The sequence below is a fragment of the Leuciscus leuciscus genome (genome assembly GCF_965113295.1).
Source record: "Leuciscus leuciscus genome assembly, chromosome: 12".
Taxonomy (NCBI): Eukaryota; Metazoa; Chordata; class Actinopteri; order Cypriniformes; family Leuciscidae; genus Leuciscus; species Leuciscus leuciscus.
In genome coordinates this window covers 3,951,082-3,970,818 of record NC_138736.1, presented here as the reverse complement: position 1 = coordinate 3,970,818, position 19,737 = coordinate 3,951,082, and the positions used below count along the sequence as shown (strand labels likewise).

The following is a 19,737-nucleotide window of genomic DNA, read 5'->3' as shown; positions in this document are numbered from 1 at the left end:
CAATATGGAAGAAAAGATGGCACTACTTCCATTTCATTGCGACTTTAATACTGATGATTTGAAAAGGAAGTAGGGCATTGAAAAAAATGTAGGGCGGGGACTTTTATATCCGTCGTTTGCTGATTGGATGGAGGCAGATCTGAACGCAAGCTTGTTAGAAAGGGGCGGGGTTTAAGCGGACTAAATGATTGGAGAATTCCTGCATACGTCACCAGAGAGTCTGAAAATATGACATTACGATTGAAAATTACGATGTCAAGCGAAAAAAATGAATTGTCCACAATAAGTTTAATAACGTGCATATAGAAAATGTTCATTTTAAGGTAAGCAAGGCCAGAAATGCTGTGCGTGCCATTAGAGAAAGCTCCATCTGTATTAGATCGGAAATTCATTCTTTCTTTTAAAGAGATGCGATAAAGTGAAATGTATAAGTTGTTGATAGTCGTATCTTTCTGAAAACAATGGGAATGTTTACATGCAGAAGAAACCATGAATTCGTGAATGCATTCGTCCACTGTGAACAGTGTGAAGCCAACATTAAGACCTGCATCAGGTTGCATAAACCTCTAAGACTAGTCTTACAAGTTAGACACCAATTTATTTTCTATAAGACTGTTCATAGCTTTTTTTTTCCTTTTGAATCAGTTACATAAAAACGTAGATTTGCCTAATTTGATACCGAAAACTAAGACTGAACATCCCCTGACTAACCGCGAGTGGGTCATACTTGAACTTAAGACACTGTCTTAACATAATGGCTATGTTTATGCAACCGGAACGTTTAGCTTTTAATGAGTTCTTTTGCCCTGTTATCTTTTATTTGTATTCTACAGCATCCCTTTTACTTAGCAATGCCAATCTGACGCTTTATTTAAAAACACTAATGTTCTTTCTATGCCATATTTAATGCAATTGGTGCGCACAATGCACATTTCACATATTATAAATGAGTGTTTGAGCAGTGTGAAATGTTGTTTGCTGCAGAAAGGGAACACTTGATGTAAATGAAAATGTGATTACCTTATCTTTTGTGACTACTACACACAACACCTCTGATAATCCAGGGTTGTGCATTTCATTGGGCTCATGAGTATGTTCATAAAGACACTGCACAGCTCTACTGAAGCAATAGAGAGATAAAAACAGTGGTTTGCCTGATTTCGTTTGTGTGCCGCACTCAGAAACACAGGAAGTCATTATCTTTAACAACACAAACCGTTCTATATTCTCCTGTTGTGTGTACAGCGTATGTGGCCAAAATGAGACATCTATTAACACCTTTGCCAAAGGCCTTCTCTGACTAAACTTACTGTGCAGTAAACAAAACATATTCCAGGTTAAATGCAATTTCAGATTTACAGACAGCATCTGTGGCATGGTGTTGAGTACCACATCATTTTTATTTTTAACAAAAAACCAATGCATTTAAAAAACAAACTCTTGATGCTGTCGATATCTTAGTGTTATTGAAACCAGAATATTAATCTAACAGTCATAAATACCAGAGTTTGATTTCTATTACTGATACATAATTGTTGGAAGTTGTGAGGAAGAGATTGTGTTTTTTTTTTTTTTTTTTTTTTGATTCTGATGTGCTCATATGTGCCTTTTTGTACTTTTTCTTATTTATGTATATGTTGCCTAATTAAGTTAGTGTTTGCTGTGTCAATCAAATACAATCAACCTTACATATTAATCCCCCCCCCCCCCCTAGATGGTCTTTGTTTCATGTTTGTATTACACTGAATTGGTTGCCATTTTTTGATGGCCTCTCATTCCAGTTTTAATGACAGAATGATATAATGGGAAAGAAAGAATAGAAAATGTAGAGTTGGTGATTGTAGTTGGTGCATTTAGTTTGGCCTTTTTTCTTTCAGATACATTTTACATTGGAATTGATGAGCAGTTTATCATCTTGCGTTTTAAGTGATGACCAGTTTTTACATATTAATCTGACTGTTGTGTGTAAAAATGGTTGAAGTTTGGATTATTTGTTTCTCTTTTTTTTTTTTTTTTACCTAAGTATTTATGGTGGTGGTATTTTTGTGATTTGATTTGATTAGATTTTTTTTAAACGTGCCCATTAACCTTGAATTGTCATTTGCACATTCATAGACTATACTTGATACATTCCCAGTTTGTATGATGTGTAGCCAATAAACAGAAAGTATGGGAAAAGGTTTGGTCGGATTAAAAAGTTTAAAATGGAGTCCTCCTATTTGTTGTGGTTCATGAAACATACTACATACTGTACTTGCTTTCTTAAAATTAAATGGCAATGAACAGCGCCCTCCAGTGAAATCTTTTCACAGACAGTTTTTAGACTTTTATTTTGAAAATAAGAATAATGCAGTCAGGACTTTTATTTTACATTGGCATATTTCGTATCCGGGAAGTTTTTTTTCTACATGATAAAACCAAACATACGGGACCTATCATTCATTGTTTTCAAAATGAAAGATATGTATTTGAGGTTAAACTAATGATCATATTTCTTCGAATTCGCCATTTATCGTAGATCTTTGGCTGTGATCGCATTCTTACACGAAAAACACGACGGTTTAGTTCAGAATTAACTTTGCAAGACCGTTGTAAACGCAACCTTGCCAGGCTTCTGCTTGTGGTCAGCAAACATGCCTCTTGGTTTAAAACCATGTTGTGCTGTCTGCAAGACGAACTCTTCTTCCATGTGGAAAAAAGGAAACCAGGGGGAAATTTTGTGTAACAATTGCACGGGTAAAATTGTAACGAGTGGAGCATCCGGAGCATCTGCTTCATCCACCATCCAGCAGAATAATGGCGGAGGAAAACAGGTTTGAAATCTTGCCTAAATTGCTTTTTAACATCTTATTTACGTAACCTATCATTTAGACTTCTAGCTACACGGCCCACTAGAACATTTATAATCAAAGAAGCGCTACATGCACGACATCGATGATCGCTCCCATGTTTACTTGTTGAAAAGGCGCGCTCTTTTTTTTTTTTTTGCCTATGAAATTTGATAAAGACATTTTTGTAAAGATTTTAATATATTTTAAAGAAATAGGATTAAATTGGTGTACACTTACACGAGACTATAGACATGACAGTTATCTAGCTTTACTGTACATGGAGCGGGTCGCCCCCTTCTGGGCGCCGCCATGTTTATGTCACAACTGTCAAAAACAATTCTACCATATTATCTGTACATAGTGTTTCTAAACCAAACCACTGATACTATTTTTGTTTCCCGTTTTATTTTACAGTCCAAACAGGAAATCCACAGACGCTCCGCTCGGTTACGGAGCACCAAGTACAAAGCGCCGGCATCTGAGAAAAAAGTCTCAACCAAAGGGAAGGGCAGACGACACATTTTCAAATTGAAAAATGTAAGTGCTTTTCCCTCAGGCTTGTGTATGATTTGTTTAATGAAATGGTTCAATGGCATTTATTCTTCCTTCCTTTCTTCATGTTCCATAGCCTATCAAAGCACCAGAGTCTGTGTCAACAATCATCACGTCAGAGTCCATGTTTTACAAGGTAACCACTCCTCTCTACTATTCAAAATGTTTGTTCTATCTGCCACTTCCTATCTAACCTTTACTTCTTGTTTTCAGGGTGTCTATTATCAAATAGGAGATGTCATTAAAGTAATAGACGAGGATGACGGTAAACCGTATTACGCACAGATTCGTGGTTTCGTCCAGGACCAGTACTGCGAGAAAAGTGCTGCGTTAACTTGGCTGATCCCAACTCAGGCCAGTCCTCGAGATCGATTTGATCCAGGCACATACATTGTTGGTAAGTTCCTGTAGAAATAAACTCATATGTTCCTTGCTGACAAATGTGACGTGAATCATTTGTTAAAGTGTTAGTTCACCCAAAAATGAATAATTCTGTCAGTAATTACTCTCCCTCATGTTTGTTCCAACACTGTAAGACTTTCGTTCATCTTCAGAACACAAATTAAGATATTTTTTATTAAATCTGAGAGCTGTCTCACTCCTCCTTAGGCTTCTATGTAATTGAAAATTGCCGGCTCAGAAAGTTAGTAAAGACAATGTTTAAAATAGTCCAAGTGACTCCAGTGGCTCAACCTTAAGTTTATCAAGCGACGAGAATACTTTTTGTGCGCAAAACCCCCCCAAAATACTGACTTTATTCAACTATTAATTTTCTTCTGTGTTTCTCTGAGTGAGTTCACATAGTGTAACAGCGCAGCGCTTCTGGGTTGTACATCAGAACGGAGGCTCACTATTGGCCAGCATCACACACATGACCATCGTCGGCCAATAGTGAGCCTACGTTCTGACGTACAACCCAGAAGCATTTTTTTCTGATTAATGGAGTGATAAAAAGAGATACCCCTCTGTAAAAACTTTGACTCTAATATGTCAACAAAATGAAACGAGAATTTTGAATCTGGCTTTATCCAATGTTCAGATTTCTCTTCTGGAAATATATGCAAATTAGCGCATATTCAATGAGATACTACCTAATTTGCATATTTAAACATAAATATTCTAAAAACTTGTAATTCAAAAGATATTTGTCTTAATGTCAGTAATCAACTGGGGAAGTTTCATGCTGATATCTATTAGTTAATTTTTTTTTACCCTATTCACTTGGGGTGTCTCCCCTTAATCAAAAATTTTATTAAAAAATCTTAATCTGTGTTCCGAAGATGAACGAAAGTCTTACGGGGTTGTAACAACATGAGGGTGAGTGATTACTGACAGAATTTTCATTTTTGGGTGAACTAACCCTTTAAAGAATATTTAAATTGATTTGGTAAACCTGGAAATCTTGGGTTAAGTGCATCACCAGTCATACATCCTAATTTCAAACCTTATTTAATGGCTGCATAAACACACTTATTTCTTTGCTTAGGCCCTGAAGAGGACTTGCCTAGAAAAATGGAATACCTGGAGTTTGTCTGTCACGCTCCGTCAGAGTATTTCAAATCAAGAAGTTGCCCTTTCCCAACAATACCAGTTCGTCCAGATAAAGGCTACATCTGGACTCATATAGGACCAACGCCCGCTGTTGCCATCAAAGAAACTGTAGGGTGAAGTTAACCCTTAAAATCATTGTACATTCAGACTGAACTGAACTTTGTTTGGTTTGCCTTTCCAGTCCTCTTTCAAAAACTGAACTGTTCTGCTTGAATTAGGATATGTGTGGTATTGGCCATTGAATATTTTCTACAATTACATTTGTAACTCAAGTGTACAGAATATATTCCAGAGCTCTTATTTTCCAGTGGATCCTCAGAACGAGTTAAACACGTAAAGCCGCAGTATTCTACACTACGACACGGAGCTCAAATTGAAAGGAAACTTTGAGTACAAAGTTAATTTGTAATAAATTCAGAGTGTTCACGTGAGACCCCTTTTTTCAGGCATCTTTAAATTCATTCAACTCAGCTTACATGTTTTGTACTTGTGCTTCTCCCAAATGTGTTTTCAACCAACAATACCAACGTAATGTTAACACAAGACCCTGAACAAAAGGAGGATGATGATCAACAGAACAGGGAACAGGTGAGAACTATTAAGGAAACATGACTTCTAATGAATGACTAGGGGTGCATCTCAATCAGATCCCTCGCTTCCTAGGTAGTGAACCAGAATGTGGTGTACACTAATTCGGGCACTAGTAAGGACTCTATATATGCAATATAATTCACGATCACTTAAAGTATGTTCTATATAGTATGAATGTACATTCGCCATGTTGTCATTATCATGTGACCTACCAGCATCAGTTGAGTCGCATCACTACCATTCACAAATCCTCTCCCGTGGCCTCATATACACACTTCAGAATCTCACTGGAAGTAGTAGGTCATCTGGGTACTTTTGCCTACTCTTTTATGAGGACTGTGAATTCGGACACACTTTTGTCACTTACTGTTTTCGCCTACTATATAATAAGGAAGTATGTGATTTCGGATGCAACCGTTTTTTTGCAAATGACTATTTGTGGCGACCTGATAACATCCTCATAGTACAACATCACTACCGGTGTTTATGAACAACAGCAGAACGGATATCTTTATTATTTTGTTATTTAAAGTACATTTTGATAAATACTTTGCTTGTTACATATACGTGCAACATTACATAAATATTTTATATAAATTATCCCTGTGTTTCCCTGTGCATTGTGGGTCTTTTTTATGGAACGAACGTTTCAGGAAGGATGTTGCGGTTGATACAGCACTTAAAATGGCCGACTCCCTGATCAGTGCCCTGACTACTGCACTAGGGAGCAGATTGAGACGCACCCTAGAACTCAAATGCAGACGATTAAAAACTACTAGAAACTAAAAAAGGCAGAGAAACAGAAGATGACGGACACGCTTGTTCTGGTGTCTCAGAGGTTAGCCTGAAACAGATTCCAAATGACTGAAATTAGAACAGATTCATTTAATTTTATTCGAAAGTGAGCAAGTATATTTTTGCCTATATTTTATTAAAATTGTATTAAAAATAATCCGCTCAAAGGGGATACAAATACTAATGGCCTAAATGCTTGAGTATTCTGATGAGTGATTCTTGAGTATTTCTGGAAAGCCGTTTATGATTAACACTTTACTTAAAGCCTTTGTATAATGCATTATAGAAGTATTTTTAATGCATTTATTGTGACTTGTAATGAAGGTACAAAATCATGCAAAGCTCATAAAAAAATGACTCAAAAATAAAACAGGCTATATCCCGAGGATGACAACCAAATTTGTTCAGAAAGTGTTTTTTTTTTTTTTTCATTTAATTTATTATTATTATGGAAGTTGCTTTATTTGCTTCAAGTATTGCCCCCCTCCCCTTCTTCTATTTCTTAAAAAATAAAATAGTCACATTTCAGTGTGTATTTTGTCTGTGTCCATAGTGTCTCCCTTTGCACTATTTAGTGCACATAGGCCTATATCAGGTGTCTTTAATGTTTTAGTGCTGTGCAGTGAATTCTCAGTTTTTTTAACCTATAATGCACTCTGATTTGTTGTGGGCAACATAATGCAGTTTAATCAATTGATATGATTGATAACTGCATGCTTTAGGAATGGATGAGACTGTTATGCGCATATGACCATCTCTTCTATTAAATTATCTTTAATCGGTTATGAACATGACACTTATCACATTTATATTATTAATTTGGCTAACATAATATTAAACATGACAAAAAGAATGAACATTTATTGTGTCATCATACCATTAATGAAACTGACAAAGAGCTTATGTATAGTTGTAAGGTAATTGTCGTCATTTTTTTTGGAGTAGCTAAAAATTGTGATGCTGCAGAGAAAAAACTAAACGTATAAAAACTGATTGACATCTTCCTGTTTCGTGACATCGTGCTGTATTTCGACACGCCACCAGAGGGCGCTACAATGTAATGACTATTTGATTTATTCGATGCATTGCAGCTGTTAATTTTGTACAGTCAAATGCTGTAAAGTTAACTTTACCCCCTTTAATACTTAAATCGTGCTGATATTAAATTGGATAGAGGTATCTCAATACTAAAATGTTTATGTTGTGTTCAATCTGAAAAACAAGCAGTTGCGAAATCAAAGCGAATCTCCCATTAAAGGTTCTTCTTTAAGAAGAGACACGAGAACCGAAAGGTAGTTCAGGAATATATTTTCGAAGGCTTGGAAAATAATTCTCATGCAAATTTTACTTGACTGTCGAATGAAGATATTGTGCTCAAACTGAAGGATGCCCGTAGTTGAGTGTCGCTTCTTCTTCCACGAGGAACGAGCAAATCCTCCTTTTCCATTTCGAAAATATGGACAGACTTCAATGGAAACATGCATATCATATCCCACTCCATTTATGCCACAGATTTCAAGAGTTGTTCCTGAAATGGCAGCTCGTTAGTTTATTGCATTAGAGGAATCAACATGGGAAAACTGCAATCGAAACCCGGTAAGACACTTTGGGAAAAACATGCTAGACGATGCAATGTCAAGCTACTTCATGCTCATTCTTGTTTTATTCTTTTTTTTCTAGCGTGTAAACGAAGAGAAAATCCAGAGGGTAAGTGTGCATCTTCATTATTTCTGGCATGTAGCTTACGTAAAAAAAGGTTATTAAATGGACGTTTGTGTCGCAAAAGGAGATGCTTTCAAGGACTGTATTTCCATAGTTCATTGTGAAATCGCATTAAAACTAAGCAGTTTTCTGTTGTTCAACGTGGCAAATTTGCTTGACCAATTTGAACACGGGCAAAATCTGCGTGGGGAACTTGTCCACCCTTGCACGAAACTCCTGATCATCCTATTAAAATAGGACTGGACATTTTTGCAACGGTAAATGTGATTGCAAAAAAAGTCACAACTATAAAAGTTTCCCATGCAGACTTTGCTCGTGTTCTAGTAGTTGGTCAAGCAAATTCGCTGCGTTGCCCAACAGAAAGTTACAATAGTATTTCCTTCCTTATTGTGAGGTATATCCAAGTGAAAAGGGCTTCTGGAACAAGATAAAATATAGGCTTGATTTTGTCCATGGGGAGTTGATTGGATGGTTCTGGTTTGCTATTGGTCGATCTCATATGAGTGACAGGTTGCCCCGCCCTCGCGTCAGTAAACACGTCATCAGAGAAGAGAAATAATGCTATAAATAAGAATATAAATTTAGATTCCATGATGATTTTAAAGTGACTGCTGTGTAAACATGCTTTGCTACTCTGTTGACAAATAGACCTTTTTGCCGCACCTTAAGAATATATCTTCTTTTTCCTTTTTTCAATGGTTAACCCAGAAAATACCAGATTTTTCCTACAGCCACAGAATGTTGTTGTCTGTATTGATGGTCAATAAGCACAGGTAAGACACTTCTTCTTTTTCCTTAGCAACCGTCCAGAATCTAATGCTGTTTAACCTCTGTGTGATAACCATGAGACAGCTGCTTCTATAAATAACTAACCCCCTCTCGACGGCCTCCCTCATGCTCTCGCCAAGTACGTCTCTCTTCTTGAGTTGACCCATATGTATATGTTGTTTGAAAGAAGGCAGAAGAAACACACCACAACTCCTAAAGGCTGACAGCTCTTCGAAGTTTCCTTGATCTCGGGAGCTGACGAAAAGCCATGAAGAGCTTGAAGTTCCTAGCAGCCGAGGGCTTCGTCCAAACCGGCCCGAACGCGTGTCAGAACCTCCACTGCTTGTCTTGCAATCTCTACCCAATCCTCTTCAAGGCCAGTTATCTGCGTGAGGAGGCATCGATGCTCCACGACTTGGTCCAGACGTGGCCTCTGACAGAGATTAACTTGCGTAAACTGTTGGGCCGAACAGCGGACTGTCCGGAAGATCTCACGTCCCGCACGTGCAGGCTCTGTCTGGAGGCCTTTCTCACGGGTCTGAGGGACTATGTGTTTCAAGCTCCTAGCACGTATGCTAAAAAGCTATGTGTGGTGGATATAACGGGTCTGCAAGACACTGAACACCAGGCGTGTCCCTGCGGACGGACCCTCGGGCGTTGGGCACGAACCGAGCTTCTCACCCGCATGTGTTACGAGACTATGGCAACCATGCAGGAGGGTCAACCATCACCATCAGCGTTTAAAGTGGAGGTAGATGTTCGCATGGATGCTTTTGTTACTGAACGGAACAACGAGATCGTGGCTCAGGCTTTGTTGCTTCGCAGACATTGCCCGTTAAAACTGCACTTCTTGGGCCTGCGTGTGGATTCGTTGAGCCTCAGGAACCTCTTTTACCTCCTGAAGCTGGTGGAGTCGCACGGCCTGCAGAAGCTGGAGGTGGTGCACAACGTACATCTGGAGGCGCCACACATCGAGGTGATGTTGTCCCAGTTGAAGTTCCCCAAGCTGCGCTCCATCACCTTTCCTGCGCAGGCGTTGAACGTGCACCGGTTGGGCCCGGATGACGAGGGGCTCATGGGAGTTCTGGGAGAGCTGATGAGCGGACTGACCGAGCTGAGAGAGCTTTATCTGGGGTTCTCCACTCTTACAGGACATCTGAGGAGACTGCTGAGGTAAAGACTTGGAATAGTTCACCCAAAAATTTAAATGATCCCATAATTTACTTATCCTAAAGCCATCCTATATGACTTTCTTCTTTCAGCCAAACACAGTCATAATATCCTGGCTCTTCCCAGCTTTAGAATGGCATTGAATTGTGTCCCGAGTTTTTGAAGCTCCAAAAAGAAATGAATCCACATGATTCCAGTGATGCCTGGCTTCTGACAACGGCTGTACGTGTAACGAGAGAGTCAAGTTCGGCGGAAGGGTGACCTCTGACCCGACAGGTGACGTAGTCGTAGCGTAAGCTTAGGTGAGAATTGATGAACGCAGAAGCACAGAGACATGTACCAGAGTAACGAGCAAATGTCGGAGAGAAAAATTGAGGATTTCGATATAAAAGAAGAGCTATGTCATACGACGGGAACTGTCTATGTCCCGTTGTCGGAAGCCAGTGATTATGGTTTATAAAGTTTTAAATATTTACATTTTTCTTAAAAAAAAACCATCGCTTTTCTTCGGAAGGCAGTTATTAACCCTCTGGAGCCATATGGATAACTGGTACTTTTATGATGGATGGATGCGCTTTTTGGAGTTTCAAAAACTCGGACACTATTCAATGCCATTACAAAGCTGGGAAGAGCCAGGATATTAGGATTGTGTTCGGCTCAAAGAAGAAAGTCATATACACCGAGGATGGCTTGAGTGTGAGTAAATTATGGGATAATTTAAATTTTTTGGGTAAACTAACCATTTAAAACCACAATGTGACCACAGCTGCCATTTAACTCCTACACATAGTCTTAAAAAATAAAGGTTCTTTTTTTTGGCATTTATGGTTTCATTAAGAGTCTATGGAACATTTCCATTGCACAAAAGGTTCTTTAAAGCCAATTCACACTTCACTGACAGACGCAGACAGACGGCAACAGACGCTTTGTTGTGTTTTGTCAGATCAGTGTGTTAACTCTGTCGGTGTCTGTCGCCATTGTTCGGCTCTCGGTTTTTCCGATTGAACATCGAATCAGCGATTGTTGGATCTGTGAATGTCTGAGATGTGACTTACTCTAATCTGAAGACATTGGTCAATGCAAGAGTGTAAATCTCCTAGAATTGCGCTCAAAAGTTTTATTTGTTTTTGAAAGAAGTCAATTCTGCATCTATTTGATAAAAATATGCATCCATCCATCCATCTTAATGGAAATATTGTGTGATATTGTTACAATTTAAAACAATATTGTAATATTTTATATTTTACAATATTCCTGTGATGCAATTTTCAGTGTCACATGATACTTCAGAAATCATTCTAATATACTGATTTGTTGCTCAAGAAACATTTATGATGATGTTGAAAACTGTTGTGCGGCTTCATTTTTTGTGAATACACACTTGTTTTTACTGACCCCAAACATTTGAATTGGGTATCTTCTTCTCTTAAATGTAAGATCTGAGAATCTTATTTGAGGGTTTGCAAACAGGGAGTGATTTCAACAACAACAACAACAACAAAACACTAGACAACATGGGTTGATAATACCAGTTGTCTAGTGTGTTGTTGTTGTTGTTGTTGAAATCACTCCCTGTGTGTTGTGCGACTGAACACAGACAGCTGTCCCATTGCGAACTCTAAGTAGGCCAGGACACGACTCTGGCAAAACATTATGTTCTACAATCGCTGTAAATAGCAGTGCACACGTGTCTTATAACAGTCAAAACATCACGTGTCATACAGGTGCCAAAACATGATCTGTACCATGATATTAATACTTCTATTCCTTTCATATTCAGCGCAACGGTTTCCAACATTGACAACAGAAAAACTAAAACTAAATGTTTTTTGAGCTTCAAATCATCATATTAGGAATGATTTCTGAAGGATCATGTGACACTGAAGACTGGAGTAATGATGCTGAAAAATTCAGCTTTGATCACAGGAATAGATTACATATTTACAATGAAAAACTGTTGTGTTAAATTGTAATCATATTCATCAATAATCCTGTTTTTGTTGTATTTTGAATCAAATTTGTAGTTTTTTTTCAGTGAATCACAGATATTTTAATGCAGTTTTTTGTCAAATTATTTTATAAATGTTTCTATTTTTAAATATGAATAGTTTTAATAGTATAGTATGCAATTCAATAATAGCATGCCTATTATTATTATTAGCTGCATTTAGTGTAAATTCCACTATGCGAGATCATTCCTAAACGCTTGTATTGAGTAACTTGAATCTGTTTGTTTCACCAGTCCACTAAACACTCCGCTGCAGGTTGTCGAGTTAGCGAACTGTAGTCTCAACGCAGTGGACATGGCGTACTTCGCCAACAGCCTGCACAGTGAGCACCTCGTGAAGCTGGACATGAGTGGTCATGCGGTGGCGGACGTCTTCCCCAACACCTTCCGGAAGCTTCTGTATCGCTGCTGTGCCACACTCACGAGTCTGGGCGTGGAGGAGTGTGGACTGGACGACGAGACGCTGGACATGTTCACTCAAGCACTGAGACCCTGCCGCGCACTACAGGAGCTGAAGATCCTGGGTAATCCACTGAGCACGGCTGCCCTGCGCACTCTCTTCAACACGCTGGCTCTGGGCTTTCCTGCTTTGAGGTACTGACTGTGTGTTCATTGGGTCCTATTATGCTTTTTTTTTACATGTTCAACTCTAATGTTGTTTGAGCATGAAAAAGCTCTGCAATGTTACAAAGTCCCTCCAAAGGGAGTTATTCTCCTCAATATGTGACCCTGGACCACAAAACCAGTCACGAGTCGCACGGGTATATCTGTGGCAATAGCCAACAATACATTGTATGGGTCAAAATTATCGATTTTTTTTTTATGCCAAAAATCATTAGGGTATTAAGTAAAGATCATGTTCCATGAAGATATTTTGTAAATTTCCTACCGTAAATATATAAAACATTTATTTTTGTGAGTGAATGCAGCAAAATCACGAATATAAATGGACAACTTTAAAGACGATTTTTTTCCAGATTCCAGATTTTCAATAGTCGGCCAAATATTGTCCTGTCATAACAAACCATACATCAATGGAAAGCTTATTTATTCAGCTTTCAGATGATGCATAAATCTCAATTTCAAAAACATGTGACTGGTTTTGTGGTCCAGGGTCACATATCAGTGTCACTGTTTCTGAACTCCCTTATTGCGTCCCAACAAAGACTATAGATAGAAAGGGACTAGTGCCAATTTATACAATCCGTCCTAAATAGTATTCGAAATTAGAGGCTGCGTCCGCGATCGCTTACTCCAATGTTATTTGAGTAGGTACTTATTTTGAATACAAAATACTTCACGACCACTAAAAAAAAGTATGTCCTATATAGTATGAATCAAAAAATCCAGATGTACTACATTCGCCATTCATTCTGTCATTACCATGTGACCTACCAGCATCAGTTGTTGCTTCACCTCTTCACAAATCCTCTCCCGTGGCCTCATGGGATAGTAAAGTGTCCATCACATACACACTTCAGAAGTATGGAACTTCGGATGCAGTCAGTGTGTCCCAAATCGTAGTACGTTGAAATGAGTGTTTCAAAGATATATTAGTGGAAGCATTTAAAGGGATACTTCACCGATTAGCATTAAGCTTTGTATCAGTAGAAACCCGGTAGTATTTTCGAGTGATTTTTTTGTCCAGAGGCGAGAGACTACAGCCAATAGGAGGAGCTCGTTCCGCATGTCCTCAACCCGCCCATAGGGGGATCTCACGATAAAACGCCGTCTTTTCAGTTTCGAGTCGACTAGTAGCCTAGTTGTATCTTTTCTTCCGATACTGCCCTCTGTAACCGGGAGGCGTGGCTTGGGGATGTCCTCGTAGAGCAGCGAAGCAAGTGCATTCTGGGAGTTGTTGTCTTTCATCCACATGAGCCAAACATACATTATCTGGCTTTTCTCAGTCTAGAAGGCACCAACTTCTAAAATACTTTCACATTTCTACCACATAAATGACCCAATTTAAATACACATTCATCTTTCCAGCGGTGAAATATCCCTTTAAATTATCCTATAAATCGATAATCGAATCATCATGAATTTGTAAAAATCTTTCTTGAATCGGATAGAAAACCTATAAATCGTGAATCGAGTCCATTTGTTGTCTACCCAAAGATTCACAGTAAAAGGGGTGTGACATTTCCCAAACACACAGTTGACCAATCACAACACACTGGACCAGCCGACCAATCAGAGCACAGTGTGCTTTTCAGAAGGAGGGGCTTCATAGAGACAGGAACTAAACGGAGCGTTACTGACAGACTGGGAAGAGACGAGCTGCAACAATGGAGAATATGGGGGAAATAATGTTTTTAAGCATGAAAACCTATTCTAAAACAGGCCAAAACCAAGACTTTGTAAAAGAGCATAATAGGTCCTCTAACTTTTTAGCGTTTTGAGTGTTTACGTCTGACTTAATTTGGATTGGATTGTGCCACAGATACGTTGAGCTGCCCGTCCCTCGTGACTGTTATCCCGAAGGTGCCACCTACCCGCTGGACGATAGGACACTGATAAACTACGACAGGGAGAAGTTCCAGCTAGCCAGGACTGAACTTGTTGGCATCCTAGAGAGGGAGGGGAAGAAACACATAGAAGTCTGCACTCCATTATTTGGAGCCTATGATCCTGACATCAACGAGACCAGTAACGAACTGGGAGTCTCCATGTTGCAGTCGTTCAACAGTGTCGTCGGAAACTTCATTGACACCGTCAATAGTGTTACTCAGCGGAGAGAGCAGAGAATGATGGAGTGAGACGTTCAAAGTGAACGAGGACATAGGATGTATGTTTAACATTTATAATAAGAAATGTTTCTTCAGGATCAAATCATCATATTAGAATGATTTCGTGACTGAAGTAATAATGCTGAAAAATTCAGCTTTGATCATAGTTAAATGTGACTTATTATAATGTTTAAGGTTCATTTTTGTTATTTTTTTAATGGTTTGTAATTGATAAATATTAAATAAAGAATCTGATAATTTGCACTTCAGGCTTTGCTTTCAATAGTTGTACTGTAATGTTAAATGGATATTTTTTCCCCCCTGGACATAAAATGTGTAATCATAACTAAGACAAGTATCAATATTGGAATCAATTATGGCCTTTATTCAGAGAACATGGTAAAAAGATTCCATTAAACAAATGTTTAAAATACTGCCTTTGTTTTGTTTCAACAGTAATTCAACGTGGAAAATGATTGATTGTATATATTAGTTCACAGTATGTATATATATTTAAAAAGGTTGGGATAACAGAGTTCAGTGTCTGCAAACAAGACATGCACATCTCTATTACACATAAATATTGCAATATTTGCAACTACCCATAACAGGATTGTGATTGAGCTTGATCTCAGTTCATGAAAAGTAAACATTGTATAGGTTAACCATGTCATGAAATTGTACTTACTGTGTGTCTTGTAAAATGTGAGTAATTTTGTATATCACAGAGACCTACCTTAAAAACAAATGGCCGTATCTTTTTTCCCCAAAGAAAGAAAGAAAAAAAAAACGACTACAGGCATTTGAAGACTTTTGTCAGAAAAGACATTTTAATAGGTATAGGGACTCATCACATAATACATTTACTCTTAAATACAAGACACCAGACGTCACATCAAATAGGAGCTTTAGCCTCCTCCTACTTCTTCGCCCACTCCTCTTTTTCCTTCTTTTCCCGGACAACCTCCTCCAGATACGGCTCAAGGTAAGGAACATCCTACGGGGAACAATGAACAGCAAGTTGAAAACGGCTTATATCTGAAAGGTGCTTAAATACAAATGAGTTAAATTAATATTCTGTTATTTACTCGTCCTCATGCCAAATGCATAAACTTCCACAGGCAATGAAGAGAGATTGCTATACAATGAAAGTAAATCTTTGTAACATGCATATTAGAATGATTCTTAAGGTATAGGATTTGGATGAGAAAGACCAAATTTAATCAATAAAAAAATCGTTCAAATCTATTTTTCAGGGTGTGCGCCAAACATTTAAAATGTGTATTTCTACACATGCAATGTATTGAGATGTATGTAAATGATGGTTGGGAGATACATATGAATACATATTTAGAATTAGAGATCGACCGGTGATCGGTTTTATCGATATTTAAACATTTTCCCATAATCGTGTATTGGTTTTGAAATATTGGATTGACCAATAAATGGCGCCATCTTGTGGGCGCTTAGAGAATTGCAGCAAAGCGCCATTAAATCATTGTGTCGGGAGAGATGAGTCAACGGTGTTCAAAGTTACAAGACCGTGCCTCCCTTAGATTATAAACTTTATTTAACATAAGAGCCATTAATGCACAAATGAGATGTTTCATAAATGCTTGATGCGTAGTTTAAACTTGGCACTAAAAAATAGAGACAAACTCACTGAGTCACGTAATCCATCAAGTCCTGTCCCAATAAAGACGTAACTTTACATAAATAAGCATAAAGTTGGAAATAAAAGCGCTGAATTTAATTCTCTCTGTTTACGCTCGTCTCGTGAAGTCACGTTCATAGTGCTGTTCATTTACTGGGTTGATGATCAGGAAATATTCCAGCGTCTCCCATTCGCTTTAGCCTATTAAACACACAGTTTGTAGTTTAAAACAAAAGATTATTTATGGAGAGTTGATAGACTCTAGATAGATTTATTTATGTTCTGTATTTGAAAACTGAGTTTGTAAACGTATTCTGCCTGTTAATATTAATGGTGTTATAAATAAAGATGAAACTGGGATTACTAAACTACACTAAAGTAGTAATGTTTTTATTATTATTATTATTATTCAGGCAGTTTAGAATATATATAGAATACATTTATAATGTTTTATCGAAAAGTATTTCATCTCTCCTTGCAAAGTGTTTGTGTTGAATCAGGATTATTATAGTTAACTAAAACTATAATCATTTGTTACTTGAAATAAAATAAACGTTAAGAGTAAGTGAAGTTAATTAGTTTTTTTTAGTTTTTTTTTAAAAATAAGATATTGTGGGGGAAAAATCAGGTAGTTGTAAAGGCAAAATTTCTCATTTACATTTAGTTTAACTTGTACTAAAATAAAGCTGAAATAAAAATTAGACGTTATAAAAAAAAAAAAAGACAAAACCACAACAAATGTTCTAAAACGTTCAAATTAAAATGGAAAAAAATTAAATAAAAATCAATTCAAAAATACTAATAAAAACATACACACACACATATATATATAATGTTTTATGCTATTTTTAATTGGTTATAATTATTTTTATATGCTTTTTACGACTATATTCGTTACATGCTATATGTTTGTTTACCTGATCAAAGATTTTATTTAATAAAGACCCTTTAGTGACAGAGCACAATTTTTTGCACTCTTTCAGAATATTCACTGATGTAGAAGTGTGTGTTTTGTATGCGAGGAGGGATTGAAATTACAGTATAAAAAAAAGTATTAAAACCGTTTGTTTTTACAATTTTCAAAAACAGAAATAAAACAATAAATAGATATCAGTTATCAGGCACATAAACATGCAAATAATTGGATTGGAATCAGTAATAAATAAAAAATGATTGGTCGATCTCTATATTATAGACCAATAATATTTATTGGTCGATCTCTATTTAGTATACCACATTATTCCAAGAATATCAAACTTTAATTAATAAAACCCCCAGGACAATCTCTTTCCCACCTCCTCAAATTTAGTCCACTGGTCCTTGGGAAGAACCTGTTGCTTCATGGAAAGATCCAGAGCTCTCTTGATGCGGAACATCCTGTCGTTGTAAACCGGTTCTGGAAGCCGACGAACGGCCTCTTTCACATCACTGTCCTCCAAGATGGTGTCATCCCGCATCAAACCTACATGACATGAGGAAGAAATTGGTACGTTTGCATACCATATACTTCTTGAAGGTCACAATTTCTAAACACTGCATTGGTGGAGCGATGGCGCCGGCGGTGCTTACCAAATTTGTTGAAACCGCATGCGTTGTAGTACCACTTCCTGAAGCCCACCAGGAGCCTGCCGGTCGCAGCTGGACAGAGACAGAGACACATGATGTATAATGCGGAGTTTACGGTGACTTCTGGGTTATTAAAAGGATAGTTCACCCAAAAACGTACACTTTAAGTTGTTCCAAACCTATACGAGTTTCTTTCTTTTGTTGAACACAAAAGAAGATATTTTAAAGAATGTTGGTAACCATTGACTTTCATAGTATTTTTTTTTTTTAAGTCAATGGTTACCAACATTCTTTAAAATATCTTCTTTTGTGTTCAACAAAAGAAAGAAACTCATTCAGGTTTGGACCAACTTCAGGGTGAGTAAGTGATGACAATTTTCACTTTTGGGTGAACTAATGGAAACATAGTTCATATCATTAAGTAAAAAAAATTATTTCATCTGTCCTTGCAAAGTATTTGTGTTGAATCAGGGTTATTATAGTTAACTAAAACTATAACCATTTTTGTTACTTGGAATAAAATAAACGATAGAAGTGAAGTTAATTCGTTTTTTTTAAAAAATAAGTTATAGTGAAAAAAATTATTCAGGCAGTTGTAAAGGCAACATTTCTCATTTACATTTAGTTTAACTTGTACTAAAATAACTAAAGCTGAAATAAAAATGTATTAAAAAAATACGTTTTTTTTTAAAAAGAGACAAAACCACACATATGTTCTAAAACTTTAAATAAAATGAAAATAATTCAAAATATTAATAAAAACGATATATATTGGATTGTTACACTATCCCTTTAAATCAGAGAAATCTCTGACAAGCGGTCACATCTGACATGAGCTTCAGTAATGAGTCTCTACACTCGGTTAACTACCAGATAATGAATCACGGAGAATTAAATGATCTATTATACTTATAACATTCACTCCAAAAAGCAGATATTACAGGTGACGTGGGGATAGAAACATATTTCGTGTAGTGCAGACGAGGACACTCAGTAGAGGACATCAGTGCTTTACATGACAGTCGGCGCACAGTCACTCTAATGGCGCAGAAAGGAGACGGGTTATAAAATAACTCTTTAACTTGCTGACAACAAATTCATAAGTTCGTAATTTCCTTTAAAAAAGCTCACAAATAAGATTTTACCTGGTGCCCTCGACGCCATTTCTGCTCGCAAGGAAAGTTGCACAGTATTGTGGGATATGTGACGTCTCGTCCGGTGATTACGCAATCTTCTTCTCTCAGCATGTGATTGGTTGAATCTGGCCGTCAGAGTTTTTCTTAAAGGGATAGTTCACCCAAAAATGAAAATTCTGTCATCGTTTACTCACCCTAAAGTGTTTCCAAACCTGTATGAATTACCATCTTCTGTTGAACACAAAATAAGTTATTCTGAAGAAAGTCGGTAACAACCAATCAGATGATGAGCCCCATTGACTTCCATACTATTCTTTCCCCATACCAAAGTAGTCAGTAAACTGTTTGGTTACCCATATTCTTCAAAATCACTTATTTTGTGTTCAGCATAAGTATATGTAGTTTTAGCTCTAGTCATTTATAAAGAAGCACTTTATTGTAGTGTTCTGCATGTCCATAATTTTGTTACAATAGCTGAGTAACTAGCTAATAGCTAGGTACTAACCCTGAACCGTCCCCTAAAACTAAAATTAACCCATGTAGTTACCTTACATTCTTGTGTAAGTGTACACATAAGTGTAAGTGTAAAATAAAGTGCAACCACTCAACCTGAACTTATTTAAGTGCACCAAGGCCAATCATGAACCTCTTATTAAACTGGAAT

General features: G+C 37.3%; 3 protein-coding genes and 1 long non-coding RNA gene across 4 annotated transcripts; 2 read left to right on the top strand and 2 right to left on the bottom strand.

The window, feature by feature from the left end:
* The first annotated feature begins 2 nt into the window (after positions 1–2).
* gatad1 (GATA zinc finger domain containing 1) lies at positions 3–5,367 on the top strand. Its single transcript, XM_082185988.1, has 5 exons — positions 3–2,813; positions 3,246–3,368; positions 3,460–3,519; positions 3,597–3,780; positions 4,870–5,367. Exons 1-5 carry the CDS (start codon positions 2,634–2,636, stop codon positions 5,049–5,051), a joined length of 729 nt encoding a protein of 242 aa, XP_082042114.1. The 5' UTR covers positions 3–2,633; the 3' UTR covers positions 5,052–5,367.
* On the bottom strand, positions 5,094–7,309 carry LOC309511009. The gene is made up of 2 exons (XR_014210469.1): positions 6,018–7,309; positions 5,094–5,971 (listed from the first exon to the last, which is right to left on the bottom strand). It is a non-coding gene; the product is annotated as an uncharacterized lncRNA (long non-coding RNA).
* A 460-nt stretch (positions 7,310–7,769) lies between these two features.
* On the top strand, positions 7,770–15,151 carry lrrc14b (leucine rich repeat containing 14B). Its single transcript, XM_082185907.1, has 6 exons — positions 7,770–7,916; positions 8,001–8,027; positions 8,751–8,815; positions 8,998–9,983; positions 12,223–12,582; positions 14,432–15,151. Exons 4-6 carry the CDS (start codon positions 9,079–9,081, stop codon positions 14,745–14,747), a joined length of 1,581 nt encoding a protein of 526 aa, XP_082042033.1. The 5' UTR covers positions 7,770–7,916; positions 8,001–8,027; positions 8,751–8,815; positions 8,998–9,078; the 3' UTR covers positions 14,748–15,151.
* Positions 15,152–15,525: 374 nt separating this feature from the next.
* uqcrb (ubiquinol-cytochrome c reductase binding protein) lies at positions 15,526–19,173 on the bottom strand. The gene is made up of 4 exons (XM_082186028.1): positions 19,083–19,173; positions 17,941–18,009; positions 17,667–17,833; positions 15,526–15,714 (listed from the first exon to the last, which is right to left on the bottom strand). Exons 1-4 carry the CDS (start codon positions 19,099–19,101, stop codon positions 15,637–15,639), a joined length of 333 nt encoding a protein of 110 aa, XP_082042154.1. The 5' UTR covers positions 19,102–19,173; the 3' UTR covers positions 15,526–15,636.
* Positions 19,174–19,737: the final 564 nt, after the last annotated feature.

Bases quoted from the DNA above. Each gene is read 5' to 3' on its own strand.
- gatad1 (XM_082185988.1), top strand. From the start codon at position 2,634: ATGCCTCTTGGTTTAAAACCATGTTGTGCTGTCTGCAAGACGAACTCT. The intron at 3,520-3,596 runs GTAACCACTCCT...TCTTGTTTTCAG, and splicing joins CAGAGTCCATGTTTTACAAG to GGTGTCTATTATCAAATAGG. The intron at 3,781-4,869 runs GTAAGTTCCTGT...TTCTTTGCTTAG, and splicing joins TCCAGGCACATACATTGTTG to GCCCTGAAGAGGACTTGCCT.
- lrrc14b (XM_082185907.1), top strand. From the start codon at position 9,079: ATGAAGAGCTTGAAGTTCCTAGCAGCCGAGGGCTTCGTCCAAACCGGC. The intron at 9,984-12,222 runs GTAAAGACTTGG...TTGTTTCACCAG, and splicing joins CATCTGAGGAGACTGCTGAG to TCCACTAAACACTCCGCTGC. The intron at 12,583-14,431 runs GTACTGACTGTG...ATTGTGCCACAG, and splicing joins CTGGGCTTTCCTGCTTTGAG to ATACGTTGAGCTGCCCGTCC.
- uqcrb (XM_082186028.1), bottom strand. The intron at 17,834-17,940 runs GTAAGCACCGCC...CATGTCATGTAG, and splicing joins ATGCGGTTTCAACAAATTTG to GTTTGATGCGGGATGACACC. The intron at 15,715-17,666 runs GTGGGAAAGAGA...TGTTCCCCGTAG, and splicing joins AGTGGACTAAATTTGAGGAG to GATGTTCCTTACCTTGAGCC.